This window comes from Acanthopagrus latus, chromosome 7, assembly GCF_904848185.1.
Source record: "Acanthopagrus latus isolate v.2019 chromosome 7, fAcaLat1.1, whole genome shotgun sequence".
Classification (NCBI taxonomy): domain Eukaryota; kingdom Metazoa; phylum Chordata; class Actinopteri; order Spariformes; family Sparidae; genus Acanthopagrus; species Acanthopagrus latus.
The window spans coordinates 25,504,859-25,530,537 of NC_051045.1; the positions used below are offsets into that span (position 1 = coordinate 25,504,859).

At 41.8% G+C, this 25,679-nt stretch overlaps 1 protein-coding gene across 1 annotated transcript in view; it reads left to right on the top strand.

Annotated features, from left to right (window-relative positions):
- Nucleotides 1-23,520, top strand: part of lhfpl4a (LHFPL tetraspan subfamily member 4a) — a 33,875-nt gene extending 10,355 nt beyond the window's left edge. Inside the window, exons 2-4 of the mRNA XM_037105696.1 lie at nucleotides 12,756-12,992; nucleotides 16,481-16,497; nucleotides 17,779-23,520. Coding sequence (XP_036961591.1) covers nucleotides 12,756-12,992; nucleotides 16,481-16,497; nucleotides 17,779-17,832 — 308 coding nt within the window. The 3' untranslated portion in view covers nucleotides 17,833-23,520. The remainder of the gene's footprint in view (nucleotides 1-12,755; nucleotides 12,993-16,480; nucleotides 16,498-17,778) is intronic.
- Nucleotides 23,521-25,679: the final 2,159 nt, after the last annotated feature.

A 25,679-nucleotide genomic window follows, 5' to 3' on the forward strand; every position in this document is an offset into this window, starting at 1 on the left:
ACCACGCTGCTGTATCTGGGTGAATACAGGCTGGTATATCCGTGAATCAGCATGTTCTGTTCCGTTCTAAATGTCTGCGATTAACCTGCCAAATAACACTTGATGTAACCAATCAGACCTTCTGATGCCCTATTATGTACATTTTAGTGACTATTCTTGTGCACCTCCAAGTGAGCTGTTACTAGGTACGCATCATTACCTCGAGATTACTTACCATTACTCACCATTTTTGGGTCCCCTCAAGTACATCTTCATCCTGCCCGACTGACAAGTAGCTGCTGAGCCTTTACTGGGAATCTGAAATGCGTTCATGAATGACACAAGCTAGGATTGTGGGGACAAAATGCAATCATTATATTCAGAGCATATTTTCATTAATATTCACATCCATATGTCCCATTATTAGCTAACTCAGCCAGGCTGGATGCTAAAGGCTCCCAGAGCGGATCTGTCTCCGAGAAATGTTCGCAGAACTCAAAACATGTTTAAATCCGCTTAAATCTTACATCTGACACTTTGTTGCACCCCGTTGTCTTTATGGAGAGTAAAAACTTACTGTGCAGGGTTATGGACTGTGGCTTGGATTGTAAGAGGGTTGACAAATGAAGCCAGTCTGGAGGTGCAGCGGTGACATGTACAACCAGTTTGACTTAACATAGCAACACTTCAAGCCATATAGTGCACTTTCGATCTAGTTTGGAAAGTAAAGGAGTAGTAAAGAAAGTAGTAAAGGATATAATTCAGTTTAATTCAAAGGCATTGACATTGTTTCCAAATCCAATGCAGGTGTCTTTTTATGTTTCATTACATCTAATTAACAATAAGTGTGGTTGTGAAATGATTGTGATCAGATGTTCCCTCCACTAAAGTACACAAAAAGACATTTATGTATATCTACATGTACATTTATTGTATTACTGTCTCATCGTTTTAGTGTGCCTGCAGTGTTTGTAAGAGCCAAAGATCTTTAACCAAACTGTGTTCAATCACTTCATTTTGACTTCATGGTGGACGAGTGGGTCAAACACGGGACACGTTGTGTGAGACAATGTTGAGTTGACTGAGTGAACTTATTATTATTATTTCTCTTCGTAGGTCGCTACTGAATGCACAGTGTACATAAAAAAAAATGGCAGAGGAGCTGAATAAGCCCTTTCGTGATGACTTCATACAGTATTTTGACATTGCGAGAATATCCTGGAAGGGCGTGTCCTGTGACCGTCGGGTAACATCCTGGACGTGGGCACATTGTGGAACTATTTTTAAACCATTATGGGATATCTTGATTGGACTCTAGCAAATGTTCAATGTTTGCTGCTAACACTTAACACTTTAAATCCATAAACAGCATGTCTTCATATCTGCCTCCAGATGAATTGCTCCCTAGAGAATGAAATTGTTGTATCGAGAGATTTTACATCTAAGGCAGTGTTTTAAAAGTTCATGCTATCTACTGTTTCTATGTATGTATATGTTTGGTTGAGGTTAGGCAACCAAAACACTCATTTTAGGATTATGAACGGTCATAGTTACAGTTAGATAGGCAATCATGGACTGCACACAAACTCCAGTGTTCTGCATCAAAGTCTGGTAACACTAATTCATGGTCCTGACCTTCACACCATTGCTTTCGGTTCAAATGGAACGTTACTTCCTGCAGTCTCATCGCTATAATAAATCTTGGCATTGTTCAGTTGTTTAAACTGCAGATTTGCTGAATACTTATGTTTTATAAAAACACTTGATTGGCCATTTTTCTCAGAAAGTCATGAAATGCGACCTGCCTACTACTGTGTTGTTCAGTTTGGTTTCAAAGAAACCTTTCAAATGACAACCAGGACAGGAAGTCATTGCTGAATCCTATGTACATCTTAATATTGAAAGTACAATGATCAAATGCGTGTTATCAGTTTTGGTTTTTTTTTTTGGTTGCCCCATCACTCTTTTACACATATACAAACCGACAGAATTGTGCTACCGTGTCCGCTTTTGTTCTTCCATGCAGTGTGACGTGTATGGAAAGCAACCGAAAAGAGAGAGAGAGTGTGTGTGTGTGTGTGTGTGTGTGTGTGTGTGTGTGTGAGAGAGAGAGAGAGAGAGAGAGAGAGAGAGAGAGAGAGAGAGACAGCGAGAGAGCAGAAAAGAAGAATGAGAGTGAGTGAAGCAGCCTCTGAATGAATGTGTGTGTGTGTGTGTGTGTGTTCCACTTCGGCTCTTACGTGTGTTAGGGTATATGTGTGTGCGTGGCCACACATGCGTCTGTTCACGTGAGCATGTTAGACAGCGGGTAAATGTGTATATGATGGTGTGAGAGCTGAATTATTAATGGGAGCGTTTCCCTGCTCTTCTCTGCAGCCAGTGTGGGCTGCGTTTTTCTCTGCACTAGTAAATGTGTAAAGGCCGTGTGTGTGTGTGTGTGTGTGTGTGTGTGTGTGTGTGTATGTGTGTGCACGTTCATGGGCATAAGAACATGCAATAGCTTCGTATGTGCGGTAACGGCAGTGCACGTATGTAGATAAATGCGCCGATGTGCAGCAGCAGCTAAATAGATGCTGCAGTGGTCGAGCTAAATATAGAACTACAGAGAGAGAGAGAGAGAGAGAGAGAGAGAGAGAGAGGAAGAGAGAGAGAGAGAGTTTCCCTGGGGGATATCCCTGCCTCTCTCTCTTTCGCTCTCTTTCTCTCACACATTTCTGGCTGGCATTTCCCAACCAAACGTACATGTTTTAATTATCAGGCGCTTAATAAATAATTCCAAAGTCACCGGGGTGTTTCTAAAAATATCCTGACAGCTGAATAATGGATTTCTTTGACCCTTCTCAGCATTGTCACTCACTGTGTGTGTGTGTATGTGTGTGTGAGGGAGAGGAAGAACGCAGGAAGAAGAGGGGGAGAGAGACCCTGAAGCTTGTTGATAAGATGTATGAGGAGGAAAAAAAAAAGTGGAAATTTCTCTCCGCTACACAAGATGCACGTTTCTTATTAATGCGGGATCATTACTGTAACATTACATGCCTCCATTTCAGAAAGGGGTATTGTTCATTCTCCTTCATATCAGGGCTTCGTATTAGGCTTTTCAGACAGTTAAAAGAGCTAGATTCCTTTGAAGGCGATGACGATTTGCAGCTCCATCGCGATCACATCACGAGTTTTTCACTTACGCATGTGCATGTAGCGTTCACTTCCTGGGGTTCCACTCGTTCGACCGGGTGCCATTTGAGTGCATTTTCCTTCAAATTTAAATCATTAAGCGGAATAGCTACTTATGTTTCATATTTGAGGTACTTTGCTAATGTTTTAAAAGTGATCAGTAATGACTGAGCACGGCAGTAAAATATGTAGATTCTCTCATTCATTCAGTGTTGGATTTACCTTTCTGTGTTGGAAAATCTCTGGATTGGAGCATTTTTTGTTGGAAGTGATTTCAAAAGAAATAGTTTCTATCAATCTTTGGATGTAAACTTGTTCAGGAATCATTCAGGAAAAACAGGATATTCTTTCTTTGTGTTGCAAAATGTTGTTGTTGCAATGCAACAGCCAAAAATCAGTTGATTTAGCATCAGGGTGTACATGCAGACTGTGTCCTGAGCCCAACATGTCCAGCCTGATGCGTTTTCTGTTCTTTTCACTGGGATTTTGTTTTTTGTTTTCGCCACCTGCGTCTGTCTATATGTTTAAGAATCCACACACCAAATTTCATGTGTGCTTGTGAAATATCTAAAGTGTATACTACACTATACTCAAATGCCTTTGAAGAGGGACAGCAGTAACTCACAGTCACACCGATCTTTCACCTTCTTTCCCCTTCAAACCAACAGTGCTTAGAGTTTACAGTGAAGAGATCAGGCTTTCCTTACCCGCAAGCCTTGCGCAGGACTAAATCAAAATAATAATTTGTATCAAAGCTGCTGTAAGCTAACTTCCTTTCCATTTTGCAGTTAGCAATCCCCTCCCTCCTCTCTACGTCATCACATGAACTTGCAGCTGTAGTCAACAGACATAGCAGCAAACAGAACGATCCTGCTCTCTGTGTGTTCAGCACACCGAACACCCTACAACAGTGATAACTGTTGGAAGATGGAGCAATTTAACCCCTATAAAAATATAGCATTTACAGCAGCTTTAGTGCAAGTATCTAAAGCTCCCATTGGTCAGATAGTAATACTGACTCGTTGGGTTTCCCAACTCATCAAATACTGACACTTTGGGGTCTTAGCTCAGCCACCATTAGAATGTGTCAGTGTTTGACGATTTGGCAGTCTTACTAACAGGAGCTTGAAGTTAGTAACATTTTAATAGAATTTAAAAGAATAGCATTTGAATTTAAAAGAACATCCAACTCAGGACACAGTTGAATAACACCAACCCTATCACCAGAGAGGAACCACCATAGTCCCAAGTGTAGTTCCACTGTGGTTCTGGGAGACACTCCTAATTATGAATGAGATGGATTGTCAGGAGGGCCTGCTCACCGATCCCACAGTATATCACCAAACTGCCTCGCCTGGCTCATTAAAAAAAAGATGCTTGGGCTCTTGCGATGACACATTATATGTGTTTTTGTGCAAGCCTATGTACACCTGCCAATCCTCTTTCTCGATTCGGGACTGGTGCCAGCAACTTCCTGCTCAGCCAGTGAAGGACACAGTGATGAGCTAGGAAATGATAAAGGACGAGAAAAAGGAACAGAGGGCGGAGAATAGGAGGCTGGGTTGTAAATCCACAGAAAATGAGTTTGGTAAAGGGAACACATTTAATATTTTCAGCAAATTCCACAATTTGTTAAAATATGTTAATATGTTATCCACTCACCAAATACATGTCGTCCTAACTGACAAATATACATCAAGTTGAAAGCACAGGTCAATTACAGTAGGTAGAATGAGTGAAAGAGTGTAAATACAGAATGAAAGAGGGAAAAAAAGAGGAAGAGCTCGATGCCAAGTGGGCCAGTGAACCCTGGCGGCAGCAACATCTTGCAAAGTGCCCCCTCAGCAATACACACAATTACACTCACACACACACACACACTTGATCCTAACTCCAATAAAAGCCCTGTACATCAGCAGAGAGGCCATCCATTAGATAGATGGAGGACAGCAGGCCAAGGTAGACACAGTAGCAGAGAGAAGGGCAGAGCTCTAGACGGCTTTATTAAATTATACACTGGACATGGTGATCTCGTAATGCAGTCATGCTCACACCTTTCCACCCTGTGTCGGACTCCCAACCACAGGTGCTCGCTTCAGCGAGGAAGGGCAGCGTCTTGAGCCAGAAGGTTTACAGGAGGTCATTACTTTGTTGTAAGCTTTTAAACTTCCAGGATGACTTCTGTTTTTTTATTGTTTTTTTTTGTAAATGGTCTTTCAAAAAGGTCCAGATGTTGTTTTTTTTTTTTTAAACTATAGAAGACCATGTGAATCTCAGTGATTGCAGTAAATACTCTTTTTTCTAGGCTATATCTATCATAATGGGACATCTGAAATAAGGCCAACAATTTAACCACTGTTCCAAATTACTGGAAAAGCGTATATGAAACTGAGTTGCGTTCTCTATGCTTGTCTCAAGTTGTCACAGTCGCTCTGCTAATGTCTCTTTTTGATGATGTGCCGATTTGTGAGCTTCAGGTTCTCTGGTTAACACATCATCCTCTCTGCTGCTCCTCTCAGGATCCTCTGGTGCTGCTTCTTTGCTGTAAGAGTGTCTCTGGGCTCATTAGGTAAAACTGACAGGCCAGCTGGAGGACCAACGGCAGGGTTGCTGCCACCACCTGGCCTGTCCGCTCTACCTAGCAAGCCCAGAGACACTGCACTTGCAACAGCCAGCGTATTTGGTGTGTTTGACAGGGTAACTACAGCTCACAATCAGTTTCATCAGCTCTGCCGTGAGCTGTTTTGTTCACAAATCAAACTCGAGATAAACACAGACACTACCAAAATTCTGTTCCAAAATAATCATGTCACCATTTTATTTGAGCTGTAGTTTTCCACACTGTGACGGTAATTAGCATGTTTCTGTATCCTGATTGAGGACCCGATGTCGGTTCAATCTGCTGTGCATGGATGCATCAATCTGCATCAGAGAGAAAGTGGAGGCCTAGTTTTAAGTGTTACCTTGTGTGTGCACTTATTAGGAAAATTCCATGAACAGACTGTGTGCGATTATGAAGTCATTCAAAGCACATGACACAGTGTCGGATGACGTCACAAAGCGGGTACACAGTCAAGCTGTTCAGGAGGAGTACTGTGGGGCCTCAAGCTGCTCCCATCAAAAATACTTCACACACACACACATATATATAGCACACTGATGCTATTTTTAGGGCTCTTATATAATCATTTTTGACTGTTTGTCTCGAATGAAAAAAGGATCTGTGTGGACATGTAGATAAGAAAGTCTGACAAAATTGTTACATAACGAGTCTATAAATATCTGCGAGTGCTATAAATAAATTGGCTCACAGTAATTTGAACTAGTTGGATCAGAAACGTGTCCTGGCGACGCGTTTCCAAATGTTTTCATTCAGTTTGATCGGCTTGTTTCTAACAGTTGACGGGCTGTGAAAGCTGCGACGAAAAGAGATGACAGGAAGTGATGAGCTGAGATAAGAAATACAACAGTAATAGCCATCCTCCCTCTCTTTCTCCTTCCTCATACGACTTGTTTTTCCCTTTCATTCTCGCTCCCTCTCTGTTTCGATCCCTCCGCTTGCCGCCTTTGAAGTTCCTCCCTTCCAAGTTCAGAATGCTGTGTCTTGAGAGAGCGAAGGGGAGGAAGGAAGAGGAAACACCCCAACAACTTCAAAGGGCTTTTCTTGGGTTGTGGTAAGGTGGGGGTTATTTTTAGCCTGCTGGTGCCCACTTTACGCGCTCGAGCTGAAGATGGAGGAGAATGGCAGATAGAGGAAACGGTTGCAGAGATCATGTCACATGGTCATTACTCTCCTACTGCCAAACGGTACACAAAAAGAGGGGCTTTCAACAAAATGCAACATTGTGCTGTTGAATTTTAAACAGAGGACTTGATCTCAGACGTTACAGCTGTACTGAAGGCTGGAAATGAGAAGACACCACTATCTTTCGAAAGAGATGGTGATTATATGTAACCAGCACAGAATCTGTCAGTGAATCAGCTCAGCCATGATTACTTCCCGTCACAATTCAGAAAATCAAACATCAATTTGTTTCTAACATTTAGGTCATTTAGGTGGCTCTGCAATTGTAAGACTATTGTATCTGGATTCGGCAAGATCAACAGATCATTGGTTTTATGTCATTTACATTTTCAAATGTGTTCAAAAACACAGGGGTACAGCATTGACTTTATCCTGGCAGCTCTTTGCAGGTAAGAGTTAGACAAGTTCATATAAGGATCTCTGAAAAGTAACATCTGTGACACTGTTGGAGATGTCTGGTGCCACTGAGTTGATCGTCCTCATTCACTCCAGATAAGTGTCTGGAAGTGCAGCTGGAGGCTACCGTTAAGCTAGCTAAGTCGCCTCTGAAGTATTGCTTCTTTCGTATCTGCCAGTCCCTTTGATTTTGATGATCGAAAGTGAGAGCTCATTGCGAACAATTTTCGATTAAGTACAAAACTGTGGCTTCCCTAATGGTCTTGACATATGTCCCAAACAAGGCATATTATGTAGACCTTACATGTTTAACAGCCACCTTTCGCATCAGGAAGTGGAGGGAGTGCTGGTGCTGTATTTACATGCCAGAAATGCTGCGAAATGGTCAACAACAGTGACAAGTGACACCAGTGGATATTTTCAAGGACACTTTGGGTGTGACACCACAAAAATGGCAGTTTTTTTTTTTTTTTTCATGTGAGGTCAGATCATCTCCATCTGTCAACAAAGCAGGTATTTTTTAAGCCAAACTATGATGTTTTCCTAACTCTCACCATGTGTTTTTGTGCCTAAATCTAACCAGAGAGTAAGCATAGTCTTGTGACAGGAGATGAATAGAAAGTTCAACCTAAACAAACGTGACATAGCAACATAAAGAACTACTATGTAATATCTGTGGCTTTGCCGCAAATGCATTTAGCTAATATTTATGCTGGCAAACAGGCTGCAACAGTAGGTTGTACAGGTCAAACATCCATCAAATCTCAACATAGCATTTGGCTGCCCTGTGTGTGCTGAGTGGTTGAGCTAATGTCCTCAAAGCAGATGCAAACAGCGTGTCTCGGCCTTAAGGGAAAAGTAATATTTACCATCTTGGGTTTTATTTGTATAGGTCGTGCCATTCGATCTTTCTGTCGTGATAACTTTGTACTCACCAAGGAAACTGCTGAGTGGTCACATTGCTAGAAAAGGTCCAAGCAACCTGCATGAGTCACTGAAAATACAGAAACAAGGTGGGTCAAAATTGAAGCACAAAGTCAGTCTGTCGTCTGTAATGGATGTACAACGGGCAGTTTCAGCTGTGACTTTCTCACTGGCCTTCGTTTTCCCTTCCCAACACATTTGGCTAATCTATCCAAACTCCTGGTGCTTGTTGTTCTGTTGGATCTATATTTAGCAATTTTGCCCTGTTCTGATATCGCAGCAATGTTTCGGATGAGTACAAATGGTTTACAACCTATCCGACGGCCAGAGCAACAAAAATGAAACTAATCTGATTATCTGTATGTTTCCTTTGTGTAAAACAAAGCCACGTGAATAGATGTCTGCTCCACCATATACTGAATACTGTACTGTTTGAAAAAACAAATAAGAGTGAGTAACATTTACTACGAAAGAGAATGATTGGATGATGAGATGCCATGAGGCTGATGTATTTTGCCCATCAGGATTCTTGGCTCTGCATTCACATTTTCGGAAAGCCCCCACTCAATAACTTTGGATGAGTTTCATACCAGATGGGGAAACATTCATCAAAAATCCATTTAACATGTTACCTGACACTCATTACTCCGTTAATGATTTTATCAATCTCTCATCTATGTTAATATCTTGTACAAAGGTCATAAAAGAAGCTAATAACCTGATGATTTCCCACGACGATTACCTCCATGGCCCCTCCATTCTCTCATTACTTACTGTATTATCGTCATTATATGCTTTCTCATTACATTCTCTCATTACGCCCGCAATCATTTTGTCGGAGGAGCGGTCACATTTTCTAACCGCGTTCGTCTCAGCTTGAAATACGACTCCTCATATATGCATGGCGCTCGCAGAGAGGTGGTGACTAATCTGATATCCTCCCTCATCTGTTGCCATGAGTTCACCACCCACCGTTTTCTCATGATGGATGGCTAGTTGGTGAAACACTGGGTCTTCAGAGGGAATCACTAATGTGACAGGGTTCAAGCGTATGACTAATGGACTTTCACTTTAATACACTCAGATTCAACACCTTCAGACCCACAAGTGCAACATTCTCCGTCGACCACTGGGTTTGTATTCACTCGCGTTTTAACGTCCAGGTAAAATTACATTGTATGTTTTGTTTTCTGCTACAGCATATAAACATGTTCTGTAAAGTCCCGAAAGAGACTGGGCCGCCCAGTGGCCTAATGGTTATGTCCCATAGCATAAAACCTCAAAATCCCTTGTTCAGTTCTAGCCATGGGTCTCTCAAAAAGGTGGATGCATTTTAGTACTGGGTGATGGCGAAAATGACAGCAGTAGTTAGGATCCTCACTGGTATCTGTGGTTTCCAGGAAATAGTCACAGCCTTGCAGTCTCACCCTCATCGAAGATTGTTCAGCTCATTGACGTGAGAAGGACAATGTGTCTCATCTCTACCACCCAGTAGTAACGGCATCGAGTTTCTGTCCATACAACCTTTAAATTTCCCTTGCATCAAACAATGGAAACATAATCCATGTCCATAATATGTATTTGATGTGTACTCTGACTTTATAGTGTCTCATGTTTCCTCTGCTAGCATGGAGGAGGAGGCATCAGCCAGCCACCAGGGGGCAGTCAAAAATGTTTGTGTTTGTTTGTTTCACTTTCGGGAGGCTGTCATGTCGTCCATCTTTAGATACAATCACTGGTTCAACCCTGTGAACCCCCATTCTTGATTTAATGCAAGAATAACAATGCACTATGTTCTTCACCATGACTTACTAAACAAGCTACCAAACAAATATTCACTATCAAAAAAGCATTCTGCTATAATCAGTTTGCAGGCTAGATGATAATGCAATAGCACACTGAACCACTTACAAACATGTCCCAGTTACCAAGCAAGTTTTTTTTGTACAGTGTCTCCATGGGCCTGCAGGTTGCGCTATCAATCAAACACGTGTCTCTGTAATTTCAGTTGCACATTACTGAACACACTCCATAAAGCCTCTGCTTGGACAGGAATAGAGGACTTGGGAATGCTGTCAGTGATTTTGCTGATATCCCCATGTCAGTATTGTTGGGCCATTATAATTATTGTTGTTCTAGGGCCATCATTGCAACAGATAAAGAGTCAAATATTTGGAGAAAGCCATTGTAATGGGTTTGTGTCCAGTTTGCAATATATTCCTGACTTATTTCTACATTAAAATGATAGTCGGGGTCTTTTGATGTGGGGTTTTATGAGGTACTCATCCCTCTTCAGTGTATTAGCTGGTGTAGATGACCGTCAGACCATTGTACTGCTAAATGGCACCCACAGCAAGATGTACTTTACCCACCTAAAAGAAGGCCAACCTAAAAATATGTATATATCCCTCTAAGAGTACGCCATATTATGAATATTTTTGGTGCTTATCATTGCTGTAGTTCATCTACTGCAGGTCATATGCTGACTAGGGATAAGTACCTCATATAACCCCGTACCAAAAGACCCAAAATATGACTGTCCACCAGTTTTCTGTTACAGTTTGGGTAAGTTCAGGAAACAAAAGTACTTCATAGTATAGGAAAAGATGGTTTAGGTTAAAATAGACCCTTTCACAATGTCCACCATATCCTAGAAAGGACAACTTCTCCTGTGTGTTTATTTTTCTGGTCTTCTTCCCGAGTTGCAAAGCTGCGACCTTACAAAAACGTGACGAAAACGTCAGTTTCCAATGATGGTCCGGGCGCGGCGTTAATAATGATGTTCTGGGAAACAACACCAACACAGCGATATCAGATAGTGCATCTGTCAGCAGTTTGTCCGGCAAGTTGTTGACCTTTGAGGCTCCGATGCCAACAGAAAAGACTTACGCTTCATACGTTCAGCAGCAGATCAGCAGAATTTACTGCTGTTCTCCTCCGTTTTACATTTCAGCCTGTGATCTCTCTGTTACTACACACCCCGTTCAGCAAAACAGCTACTGTGTTTGAATGCTGCCCAACACCCTTCAGTAGACACACGTGATGCACGCAGCATCCATAACATTCACAGCTGCACGGAAATCGAGTTCGAGACGTAAAATAATCTTCCGAACATATACAGATGAGTAAGAATCGCCAACTCATACAAATCTGTCAGACTTCTCATGTGAACCGCAAGTCCTGTTGCCGGTGGACAAGACGTATCTGGTCTGGAATTAGGATTCAGTGTGTGACGTCTGCCCTGTGTGTTCCTCCTCTCCCGGCGGAGCCCACTGCTTTACTTACAGCCCCTCAGGCACAAACTGACTGCTGTTTAAACAGCGCTGTTGAGCAAAGAATACGGCACAATCAGCTCCCCAGCGAAGCTCACTTTGATGAATGAGCAGAGGTGTAAAGTATAGATTACCATTTTTGTTGTAGTGTCAAAACTGCATGTATGCATCTCCCCTGGGAGCTTTGTGCTGCGTGCAGCTGTGGGGTTTGCATGCATGCACTTGCACACACAGACTTGCGTGAACTTTTGTCTGTGGGCGTGAGTGCATGCGGGTTTTGTGTGCAATCTGTATGTTTTAAATTCTGTCACATGCTCCATTGTCTCCGGTTGAATAATGCATACGGTGCATGTATTCCATCTTTCTACCGTCTCACTGTGAACCCCTCCACTCCCAGAGCGCTGCTGGCTAACGCGTCGCCATATGAGCAAAATTTAAAGCAGCAGGAGGCGAAGTGTTGGGGTGGAACTGCAATGATCTCATCAGCTTTAATTGCAAAGCAGGGCTGAGTGAGAGTCTATAGAACCATATTATTTACTTAAATCCCCGGTTAAATGGCGAAAGATAAAGTTGGATTCACCAGTATTGCTTTCCTTCCATAATCATATTCAGACTGATTTTGTTCAGTAGTTTAACTTCATTCCATCGGCCTGATATTATAGTCACGTCAGCTTCTGGGGAGGGAAGAGAGAATGAATCGACTATGAAACCTCCCCGACCTCTGTGTGATGAAATCCTTGATGATTTTGTGGTCCTGGTTTGAAGTGCCAAATACGTCCATTGCGTTTTCTGACAGGAGACGGCGAGAAAGGCGGTTGTTAGGCTCTGGTAGTGTTTTGGGCAACTAGAGGAAGGAGGGAGATCAGTGGGGGCCAGTGCCCACTGCTGCGTACCGTCCTCAGCTGTGCCCTGATCTCACAAGATTGCTTGTGTCATCTTACAGAGCTTTTGCACGTTAAAGTTGAAATTCTGATTCTCAATGTCCTCTGCAATTGAAGGCCACCAGTGTGCTACATGCAACTGTTATTGCTGTTCTCTTCCCTGTTCCCTGTCTTTTTCCCAACCCAACGTCTCATCTCTGACAATCTCTTGTTCAGAAACCGTCACCCTTACTCGCACTTGTACTCCTCTTCTTTAACACCCCACTTGTACCACTCCCCAGTTCTCACTTTAACCCCGCTTCTCTCCTCCTCTGTGTCCTCCTGCAGGAGTGTGCCTGGTGCTGGGTTGCATGATCTTCCCCGACGGATGGGACGCCGAGGTGATCCGGGACATGTGCGGGGAGCAGACGGGGAAATACTCCCTGGGCGATTGCTCTGTACGCTGGGCCTATATGCTGGCCATCATGGGCATCCTGGACGCCCTCATTCTCTCCTTCCTGGCCTTCGTCCTGGGTAACCGGCAGACGGACTTCTATCTCGATGATTTGCAGACAGACAACAAAGGTGAGCAAAGGGCTGATGAAACCCAATGCTTATTAAAATCAGTAATGGTCTAAATATGACACCTAATGCTCGATTTGTTCTGTCTTTTCTGGTTCTATTGATAGCGTGTGATTTGAAACTGCTGTGTGCTTTGTTGGAACCAAACCAGACATATATATTACGATAGGCTGAATGTGTCTGATTTACCACCCAAAAATGAACACACGTATGCAAAAATAAATAAATGGCTCTTTATTTTCATACAGCAGTTAACAAAGAAGGTTCCTCAACTCGAACTGATGACCGTTGAGGCTTTTGTTGGCTGATTTGATTAGCTGTGGTAGCTAGCTAGTTTAGTCTAGTTTGAAAAAACGGGTTGGCTGAAAACTCGTCAGAGGGGAAGAGTCATCATTCTCACCAGCTGATGATCCATTTAGGAACTGTTAGGATCCTTAAGGCCCCCACACACCGCCCAGACTCAAACCAACGGCCAACTGCCTTTATCCGACCATGCCATTGCCTCTCGTCTGACCCGCTCAGCAGAAAAGTTGCATTGAAACATACCGCTTCAACGTGCTGCCAACTCCACAGTATCATGCATGTTCTGCCCTTGCACAAGATGCAATAAGCCTCCTCAACATCGGGTGGTGCAAGTCTCGTGCCCGTGCTCCAAAACATGAAAACAGGAAATGACGGAATGGAGTGCATAGAAAAACAAAGCGCACATAGTATTCCGCCCCTCCCACACACCGCGCTGATTCGCTACCACGCCGCCAATCAGAATGGTTATATAGCTAGCACACAACCAATCGGAGTATCCAGTGGCTCCGACAGCCAACAGCCAACCCTCTCAGACTTTGCATGTTGCATCGGAGCAGACGCTGTCCACGCGGTTCCAAATGCTTCCAACGCAGCTGAGCACACCCGTCGTCCCAGTCTCCCCAAACTTCAGACGGCCAACAGTTCACAACTGTTGAAAACCATATTGTTGTAAGCAACACAGAGTTTTCATTTATGCGTTATTGTCACTTACACAAGAGAAAAAGCTTGATCAGGGCTAATGATGAGGTTGGGAACATAAGGCTATCTCACGTCTGATTTGGCTGCCGACATAGTGGACGTGCCATCCCAACACACCTTTTTGTAATGTAACATAGCCCCAAATAATAGTCAGCTTTCCATTATGATGAAACTTAAGAAAGAAAACTGATCAATCAAAAGACAGCAACTTTTTCGTGAAACTGTTTGTGTAAGCGCTGGCACCTACCTCATTTGGCCCACATGTTCCCAAATGTGGGATGATTCAGGTCGTTTCATTTGGGCATTAAAAGGAGAAATTACACTCGGTTTGCCTGATGAAACAATCAGGCCGTGTTTTGCGTTGAGAAAGGTGGTCTCAGCTCACCTCCAATTGTGCTAAGGAACAGATGTGTGTAGTAAGAAACCAATTGACCCTAACATCTGAAGTAACTGGCCCAATGATTAAAGATAATCTAATAAGGTGCACTTACTGTGCTGCATGAAAAACAACTGTAGTGCAAGTGTTTGGCGGTATGGACTCATCAGAGCCGTGCTACAACGAGAGGCAGCACATCTGATAAGACATTGTTTTCTAGTCGCAGTCAAAACGCTCTCTGGAGCTGGCTTTTTGTTTAATTCAAGGACCTCTGCTATAGAATCCACACATCAACACAGCGAAAACAATTAGCAATACAAGCAGTGACCAAGAAAGAAAAGAATGAGGAGGAAGTGTTTTGAGGTGAATCATCCGGCGACCATGGCATTTGTTACGGGCCGCTCTTGACTGTTGCTTTTCACACAAATTAACCAAGAGGAACAAAGCAACAATTGTATTAAACGAGTCCCTGAATCAAAAGCAGACAAAAAAAACCTACTGGTCCGGTACATCCTCATACCTAATCCGCTGAATAGGCCGATTGCCAGTGACACCCAATAAGACATCACCGTCACAACGTAGCAGCAACAGGCATGACAGAGACAGTTTGGTTAGGTCTAGGAAAAGATCATGTTCAAACAACTATATTATGTCTATAACTTAGGCTATGTTATGAATGTGATGTACCTTAACTATGTTAGTAAGTTAAAATATCTCACCATTTGGATTCAGTTTCCTGGATTGGAGCACCGTGCAGCTTTTGCCGTGTAAAGATGGGCCAAAATAAGCTCCTGCTCAGTCAGCTTATAAGGTTATTTTCCTAATGATGACGGGATGACAGGTCTGAAAATGCCCTAAATGAACATTTTATTCTACAAGCCTTTAAGGCCACATTAACATAAACCTGAGTTAAAAATGTAAATGGAATTAAAAAAATTTAAAAAAATAAAAAAAAAGTAGAGAAAGCGCACAGTGTGGAATACAGTAGCTCCAGTCAATCTTCATCCAGCCCTAATTTTTGGAGGCAGTAACTCTGAGGCCATTAATGTGAACGAAATTTGCACCGGTTGAAAAATGACTGCACTCCAACCTGACCTCAGTAACTCCAGCCAAATTGCTTTTGGTGCCGCATCCAAGTGCAGGAGAGAGAGTCCTCCAGCGGGGGGGGGGGGCTCCCTGGCAGTTTGCATGATGTTGCATCAGGACTTCTTGAATTGCATTGTTTCAGCCGTATGAAAAGAGAGGAAGGGGAAGGAAAGGGATGGCAGGAGAAGGTGGCGGTAAAAGACGCAACACAAAAACAAAGAGAGACTCCACACATGAGGATGATGTGTTCGATTTGACTCCGTACGGCAGACGTACGGCAACACCCGGAGAAACAGAGACGTGTGACACGAGACATAGTAGACTGAGAGCGTGAGAGATGTACAGACAGATAGAGTAAAGGAGAGAAGGGGGAGCGAGAGGAAGAGATAAAGACGGAGGAAAGTGACATAAGATGTCTCGCTTCTCCGACGGTCTATCTCCATGATGGTTTCCATGGTAACTGGAGATATTCCAGCGCGTGGGCGTGTCTTTCTGTTCTTATCTGATTAACCTCACTAACAGTCTCAGAGATGTTACACATTGCATGCATCTGATGCTCCTGCAGCTGTGTGAGGCTCCTTTTATATCGCGCACATTTCTTTTATAGGAACAGACGTCCCTCAGCTTCTTTATAGCAGCTGACAGGACGGAGCAGTGTGACGACCTGCGGGCAGTTCGTGACGCCATTTGTTGTCCATCTAATTGACAATGCGTCAGATCAGTAACATGAAAAATACCAGTGGGTTTAGATATCAACGTATGCCGTTAAAAGTTAATATTTTTTTTTGCACAGTGCAGGAACTTTTCAAGCAGAAATAAATCGACCACACCAAACAAACGAAAGGAATGCAAAATGTGGACTTTTTGACCGTCCAGATCATTTCTTTAACAAAATAAAAATCGTGTTTCACCACCGAGTGAGCAGAACGTGAGCAGATTCCTGTTTTGCACAAATATGCACTTTTCTTTTCCTGCTCCTGCCTCGCTGTGTTTACGCCGACACCTCTGTTCTTCTTTGTCCTTGCAGATTTCGCTGTGTCGAGGGTAAGTTGACTTTCTGCTTTATAAGTTTCATGTGCACCGTTGTTTGAGGAATACATTAACATTTGCCTGCGCCACGCCTCATTAACTTTCGAGCATAGTACAGTGTGTAGCCACATCACTGACACCGGAGTCTTGTTTTCCTGCTGGCGTACAAATTGTAAGGTCATTTGTCACTTTGAGGCTGTTAACATTTGCTATCAATATCCATCCTGAGCAGTCAGACGCACAGCTCCAAGTACAGACCAGTCACACAGACCACATTCTGAAATGGTCGGGGCCACAATTGTCCACATTGTTTAAGAAGTGTGTCCATAACCACACTGAAGGAGCTCCTGCTTAGCTGACGTCGTCCACAAAACAAGGACAAGACGCCACAACAACAGACACAGTGGATTATACAGCGTCTGATTTGCATGTGAAAGTAAATGATGTGTTTGTGCTCTCTGAACCTGCCAGTGTCAGTGTCCGTTTCAGCTTCGCTTCAAACTAGTAACGGCAGTATACCCAGACTCCAGTACAAATGGCATGATTTAAAGAGTTGTTGAGTGAAGGGAAGATTCACAAGCTTTGCTAAATTTTGCTACTACAAATCCAGTTTTTCAAGCCAACTTGCAAAGACCATGTAACAGCTGTTGGAACACACTGTTAACGCTTTATTGTCGGTAAACAATACCGTGTGTTAGATTTTTCTAAGACAGTAACTAATACAGGATAAATTCCTAGATGTCCATGGAGAAAGTCGCAACACTCCCTGCAGAAATTTCTAATTTTGTGAGTTATGGACGCTATCTGCAACACATTCTTAACTAATTAGGCCTTCTTGTTTATGTTTACACATGAAGGTATTTCTTTATGTTGATATAAAATCTAAATCATAGTGCCCGTTCCGTTGATTTACGTCTTTATTAGCTTATACTGTAAAGTGTGGAGGTGAGATCCGATCACAGGAGGCCACTTGGAGATGTATGTCAAGACTCATTTTGATGCCAGGTGTTACCTGACAGCCATAAAGCTGCTCACCCGTGATCCGATCAGGCGAATGTTGACAGCCTCGCAGGGATTATCCCAACCTTTAGTCCGTAGTATGGGTCAAGCTCTAAACACATCAGATCCTGCACCTACCTTCCCTGAGTAGCACTCCCCATCACCAGTAAACTGATGTTTACATGTACATAAAATTGTTGCATTTTTTCCCTTACATGTTCATTCATGATGCTTCATTTTGGATGGCCTGGGTGTCTGAATCTGTACAATGAGAATCCTCTGTGTTGTTTGCCTCAGATCGAGGTGCGGGACAGAAGAGAGCCAAGGTACGGAGTGCAGCGTCTTCACTGAGGGCAACAATGGCACTGGAAACCTTCTCTTCTCTTCTCTTCTCTTCTCTTCTCTTCTCTTCTCTCACCCATCTGTTTCTCTGAATTCTCTTCTCTCCTTGTTCCTTCTCTTCTCTCCTCTCCAATGATCAGGATATCACCCACTTTCAATGCAGACACCAAGTGTACAGGATTCTGTAAGATAAAAACAACAACAACAACAACAACAACAACGAAAAACACTGGGATAAACTATATTTTGAAAAAAAATAATTATACAAGGTTGTACAGTGCATTTAACACTCTCAACGACTTTCTCAACGAATACCTTTATGATGAAAAAAAAAGAAAAAGATTTTACTGTATTTAAAGTCTTGATTTGTGTGAGAAATTCAACCCCCTGAGATGAAGAACCATAGTGTCCATCTAAGATTTTATGACAATTTATTTAAAGATCTTGCTATTTAATGGCTTTGAGTTTGTGTGTTGTATGCGTTCATAGCTTCGGGAGGCAGATTATTGATTGAGTCGAGACTCGCAATACAGCAGCAAGTACATTGTTTAACACCCACAACACTGCAACAGGGACGTGTATGGCTCTTCATCTGAGGACTTTCAAATGTGAGGAATTTAAAAAGGAGTACCCCATTGCAGCTTTACAGAACCTAACATCTCTGGGAGATTCTCTACTGTACATACTTAACAATGTAAATAACATTACCGCTGAAAAAACAGCCGACAACAAAACCTCATCCGACTCTAATGCATTCGAGTATTTCTACCCTCGGTTTCAGTGTTCCTCTTGCCGGAAGAGCATCAGAGTACGTGCAAATCCATTGTGTTTATATGACTCCTCGCTACTCATCTGGTGGGATTAGAGAAGGGCGTAAAATGGGAATCTTTAAGCTGGATATTCCACAGAGAAAAAAAATGGAGAGGACCGCGAAACAAGGTGATTGCGTACGATCACCACTTTTTGACACGGAACACAGGCGCTTCCCCTGCATCAACGTGGCCTCAAAACAAGCCCCTTATTGTAGTTTCTCACCCTACAGTACACAGTGGAAATTCAAATTGCTGAACTGAATTGCAGCTGTCCAAGTCAGACTTAGAAGTCATGTGTGTTTTTTTTTGTTTTTTTCTTTTCTCTCTGTCGGAGTTCAGTCCTTTGTAAAAAAAAAGAAAAAAAAAAATCCAGTGTGCAGTTTACTCCAGTTTATGGCTCCAGCATACGGTGATCAGTTTACTCTACAGATGTCTTAAGACTGTGTGAATATGGCTGTATGAGTCGGCCTTCTCTCAGAGGGAAGCCCCAAGTGCTGCATTGTCTTAAGGTGATGTCACTTATATGCCTCTTTGAATACGCAACGCTGCTTGTAGTAGTAGTAGTAGGAATCATAAGAGGGATAAAATCGCAGCGGATCATTCCCCAAAGAACATAAGTCCTTAAAAAGTACAACATCACGTCAAAATGTTGCCTCTGTAACGTGAATATTAGTCAGCAGAAGATGGTGTCATACCATTAAATCCTTACTAGCACGTTAGACATCACATTTTTATGTTGTTATTGGCAGGATTTTAGAAATACTAAAGTCTAGAGCCCAAGTCTTCACGAGGCACTTTGCCCCCCCCCCTTGGTAAAGTAGCATAAAAGTAGCTAACCTGAAATAAAATGGGCCTCATGCAAGAACGGTATGTGTGTCGCGTCAGCGTCCTGTATCGGATTCAGCAAGCTTGTCACAAATCGCTCGTTTCAACCTGAGTAGTACCTCCTGTTTAACAGAAGAGGTGTGGGGCTGTGAGATTTGGTCATCAGCAGGATGTGCACCTAAAAGTGGGCTAACTGTTAGACTAGATCAAGCAAAGCAGCCCATGACTTACATGGATTGATGGGAGAATGTTATACAGTCAATGTTGTAATGTGTTACAGTGCCGTATGCAACAGCAACCCACTCCCTAGAAGAAATGTTTGGCAGTTTGCGTTTCTGCAAACCACCGATTTGTTGCAACTCCAGATGACCTTGTGTTGCAATTTTAGGTTTCTTTTATGACATCCCTGTGCTTATGGTCCAGTTAGGTTTAGGAACAAAACACTTGTTTGGGGGTTAAGAAAATATTTCGTTTTGGCTTAAAATAGTAAATGCGTCATTTTGCCATCACAATCGCAGCTGCAAATCATCCCCGGGTCGCCTTAAAAATATCCAGTGGTTTCAAACATGTTGAAAAGTGTATCCGTTGTTTACAGAAATGTAAACTACCAACATTTCTATGTGGCGGCTGGACTGGCAACAGAAGGTGTTCCATGTTGCATAAGCTGCCCTGCAATAACATGCCAGCAAGAAGGAGAATCAAAGTTTTCCAACCACTCAGTAAATTGTCAAACCAAGATTAATTGATTTTGGCAACATATTTGAACTTCAGATTCATTTGAACAAAGGCTTTATGGTTTGATTAGCCCTGTTCCTCTGGGAAGCAATGCAGTATTCAGTTCATGACTAGTATGACAGGTCTGGACCACACATGAACTGAAGTTTGTACATTAGACACACTCCTAAATAGAATTAATTCTGTAAGGTATTCTTGCCTGAGGCCCAATTGAGTCGAATACACCTGGAACCAACCAATGAAAAAAAAAAGTGTTACAGTGATTTGCTAGATTGTTTGCCCATTCAAGAAAAACACACAAATTCCCAAAAGTAATACGGATGACCTCTGTGTCAGCGGTGGTAGCTACTATCCTGATCGCGGGCCTCATATGTTGAAAAAAAAGTATTATTTATGTAGCATTGTTAACGTGACATGCCACCGTACCACCCAGATGATTGTTGCTCCGACAACAATGGACCTTGATGTAGCATTCGAGACAATGCCATTGGTGTCAGCGGTTTATATCAAAAACACATGTGACATTAATTATTGCTGACATGTTTAACGGCCACACCAGCAACATTAAAGTTGAAATTCCGGCAGGACATTTCAAACAAGATAACCCAGAGGTGACTGGCTTGACACACCCAATAGGTTCCGTTGACTCATGTTTTAACCAGTGAACAAAAAATTGGCTCCTGCTCCATAAATATGACTTTACCTGCAAGGCCGGGCATCAGTATGATGTCTGTGACTCCCTGTCATACCCATTCGCACAGTTATGGCCTCTGCAGGCTATAGCCACATGATAACACTGATATCAGTTATATTGCTCTAGGTATGATTCTAACATGTGACAAGCTATGGTTGCACCATGGGGCTCTTATCCCTCTCAGAGCAGCACTTCCAGGCTGTTAGAGGACCTCCTTAGGCACCAAACCAGGGTTGAGTCATCACGGGAATAAAATTAATTGTGTATTAAAAAAACAAACAAAAAAAAAAGCACACGGTTAATTGTTTCATATGAGGAATTGGCATGCTCTGCCCATGTGGAGGGGGAGGCACGATCACACTGTAAACCCTGAGAGGCAATTGAATCCGTTTCGCGGAGCAACTAAACCCCACGAGGTGATGCGCGTTCTGTGAGACAGCTGCAGACATCAGTCACAAGTGATTACACTGCATTATATTTAACTGTAATCCATGTTATACTTTGTCAGTGATGCACTATTAACACATGCAGCAAGAAGTATTCGTTTTAAAAAAAACGATGGCACCATGAATTTTGTGAACCAATCATCAGTTACAACATCGGAAATGTAACGCATCAAGTATTTGTGCTCTTGGTTAAAGGTGCAATATGTAAGAATTTTAGTTTAAAAATTTTTCAAAAATGAAATGAAACAGTTTTAACATTATGTCAAAGAGGTCTGTGTGTGGTTTTATCTACTGAGGATAGCATGCTAATCTGCTAGCCCCATGCCTGAAAACCTTTTTGTGCTAGCTGTGTAAACAATAAAACTACCCCAGTAGACTGGCAAGCTGCACAGCTAACTGAGCTAAGAAGCTAACAGTAGCTGCAGTCATGGATTTATAAACAGAAAAAAAAAGTTAGCAGCAGATAGCAGTTACTCTTGTGATGCGCTCCCCTTTTTGTTGGGAGTATGACAATGGGTGGCCAATTTTTACATATTGCACCTTAAATATAAGACACCTTTATTCACGTAGATGTCGGCACATGTACCTTGTATTGGTTATTGGTGCATCCCTACAATATAAACATATAATGAGCAGATAGCTAGATGTGCAGTGTATTTTTCAGTGTGATAGCTAGCTAACTCTCAGGAAGCTGTGTGCGCAGTACTGTATTAAAGGCTCATTATGGAAATGACTGGAAAAACAACAAGTCGGAGAAGATTTTCAGTCGATGCTCTTGTGATGTGGTGATCGCCCAGTAAAGTTTAAGTGTGAGACATTTGGGTGGAGCATCAGCGCTCTGGTGTTCCAAGCTGGGCCTTTAAGACACTATGAAAACAACCCTTATGCTGAATCTAACGATGCTGTCCATGCAGGCTCTGCGTGGCCTACATCTGTCAATCATCTTAGGGTAGGAGCGCTGGGCCCCCATTCAAGAAAAGTTTCTTTCACGTTGACCTTGAAGTAGCTGTGCAAGAATTTGAAAAATACAATAGAAAACAACTGAAACGCTATTGACAGACCTCATCCATTTGGCAATGCAAGAAGTATGTTTTTGCTTTTGATATGTACATGATGAATTGAGAAAACCAGTGCACTTGCTGAAACATCAGCATGATGATTTTTTTTTTTTTTTTTGGTATCTAATGGTATAAATGGCGGTAATGTCTCTCATATAATATATATTGTGATTTAGACATCTCCTATAGCGTGCATCTCTCATGTGGGAATACTTTCATGGGCCCAGGACTTATTTTACAACAAATCTACAAAAAGAAAACAACAAAGAACGAAGCCCTGAGACCGAAGTGGTCACGTCCGGCTTCCGGGCATCGTCACCTTGTGTGATCATTGGTCTGGTCTCCTCTCCGGGTACTCTGTTCCTGTGGACTTGACGATGAACTGAAAAATACCTTAACAAGGAACTGACAATACCTTAACCCTGATGAGCACATATTTGTACCACTCCAGGTGCCTCTAAGAACTCTTGATTTAATTCAGATGTGGTGCAGAACCAGCAAAACAAGTAGTGACACTGTAGTTTTTCTACTAAAGGCTACATACTCTGACTGAGCTCTGAAGCTAGGTGGGTTTTACTGCAGATTTGAGGTCAATTCAGTTTCAAGTCGAACAATTGAAACTAAGAGAATTCACAATATTTATCCCCCAATTATTTAACTTAATTTGGGGAAGCATTTTAATAAAACTAAATAAAAACTGAATAAAAAAAAAATGAAAAAAAACAGCACTTGCGTTTCCTTTATTTTCAGTTTGTGATTGGACTCCAGAGCTGAATTTACCTCGATCTTGGATTGCAGAATCATTTAAAGAGAAAAAAAAAATGAAAAGCTATTAAAAAGGACACAGAGACGATGAGAAGTCATTTCCAGTCCCTAGCAGCGGACAAAATGTCTGCTGACTATGTAAATGTCATTGATGTGTCAATGATTTCATCATAGTTTTTATCATGCAATATCATGTATAAAGATATAATGTCGGGGGCGGGATGGGTCGGGGGCCAAGATGAATAATGTCCAGTGACTTATGTTATGTTAATAGTTGACTTTCTGTTAACTCCTGAAATGCAGATGTTGCCAAAATACCATCAACTATCATGTGTTAACATGAAAAAAAAAAAAAAAAAAAAGAAATAATCAGTTTTTGTTTTGTATAACAAAAGAATGATATACTGATATTTGTCAAGTACTTCTGATGAGATCTTTGTTTTATGTGTTAACTACAGAATCTTTCCTTTCTGTTATGGTTTACTTTCTATGTATTTTGGTATGATGTATGATGATTGTTGTTCTGTCACATCAGACTTAACATCTCAGATTCAATCTTGACTCACTAATGGATGACTGCTTGTTGAAATCTCAACACCCAAAAATGTACAAAAGTCTATTTATAAAAGTTGCTTGATCTTGGACAAGTGGGCCGAGTCTGAAAGAGGCTTGTTGCTTTTCATGAATTATACGATGACATGCTGATTTTGATTTGAAAGTTATGTCTAATTAATTCCTATTTGTGAATAGTATTCCAACTCACCATGATGACAATTTCTGTTATTGAAACACATTTTGAGAAGGTCGAATAAAGATATTTTACATTCAAAATTGTTGGACTGACTCAATTCATGATGTGGATTTGAAACAAACAAAAAAAAAGAGTCCTGCAGGAATGGTTCCTAAAACCCAACTTGTCTCATAGTTAGTTGGGTTTTTTCTGAATTGGTTTTTGGTTAGATGCCTGAAATCAGGTCTGTGGTTTAACACAAGCTGAGGAGATTTTCACGTTTTGTTAAATGAGATCAAATATGACACTAAGTACCCCACTTGTGAATTCTAATGTGTTTGGGTATCTTTAAAATGGCATTGTCAGGGGCATTAATCATCACTGCAAATACAGAGACTTGTCACTGTTTGGGGTTTTCAGTTCACTCATTTTCTGCTTGATTTTGTAGGTTTTATCCTCTTTTGTCATGTTTTGTTTTGTCAGGTTGTAGTGAGCATTTATACATGTCTGTGATGTGTCTGTGTTGCTGGTTTTATTGAGCGGATTTGGCAATTCTACTGAGGGTGTGGGTTTGATTTTGACATTGGTGGGGACATAGCCAATCACCCCCCACCTCCCACCATGCACCGCTGCCAGGGGAGAAAGATTGTATACGTTGTTAAGCAGTGTAATGACACTAATGACAGATGAGGAGGCTGTGTAATAACGATGTCTGAACTTTACTTTACTTTACTTCAGTCGTAGTGCGTTACATTACATTATAGTGCAAACCACTGCATTAAACATTGCACTATACATAGATTAACAGCAGTTGTCTACAGCAGGACAAGTTTCCTTAGAAATAGACCACATTATATGATGAACCTCTATGACTGCATGTGAAAATATGCAGACAGGCAACATCACATTTATAAAGTTAATAATTACACCATTTATATTTTGTGTAAAAACAAATTTACATTTGAATTGCATTACAGTGTTATAGCCTATGTTGAGTTCTGACCTGTGACTCCGCCTGGCCTCTCCCTGAACTACAACCAGGCAAGATCGCTGCAGCACCCTAATGAAGTAACACATGAAGCCAGCCTGACATTAACTTTGTGCAATGCATTACCTACTGTACATAAGCGGTCAAACATATGCAGTAAAACATTTAGTATAGCACCATGTCAAATTTACCTGTAGTCCTGAATCTTCTCTATATGAGCTACAAACTGGCCGGGGTTCCTCTGTCACCTGACATAACCCAAGAACCTTGTGTCTCCCCTTTTTTTTTTTGCTGCTTGTCTTCTCCATGTCTCTCTTTTTTCTTGCTCCTGGATTCTTGCTTTTAGTCACCTTAGTTTAATCTTTGTTAATCTGCATTTTGTTACTCACATACCTGCTTAGAGTTTGCATTGGGCCTTTTTTTTTTTTAGCTAATCATAACCAATCTACTCACTAGTCTGTCTTTATATGTGGACTTTAGTTGCACACTTTTCTAACTTTCAGAATTAGATTGACCAATTGCACTGTGGGCATAGTGTAGTAGGAAGGTTAATGATGGTGAAGTTGAAATCACATGATCGCCATGAGGCTCGTTTATAGCCCAATGTTAGCTTTTTACTCCTAACGCTAGCATCTACACTGCAAACATCACTTAAGTGGCGTTAATTCGTGAAGATCATCTTGCTGAAAAAATGTGTAAGTATCATAAACTGGCAATAATTCAAAATGCAACTGGAAATGGTTTATGGGATTTTCTCTCAAAGGAGAACCAGGGCGATGCTGACTTCCAGGTTAGCCTACGAA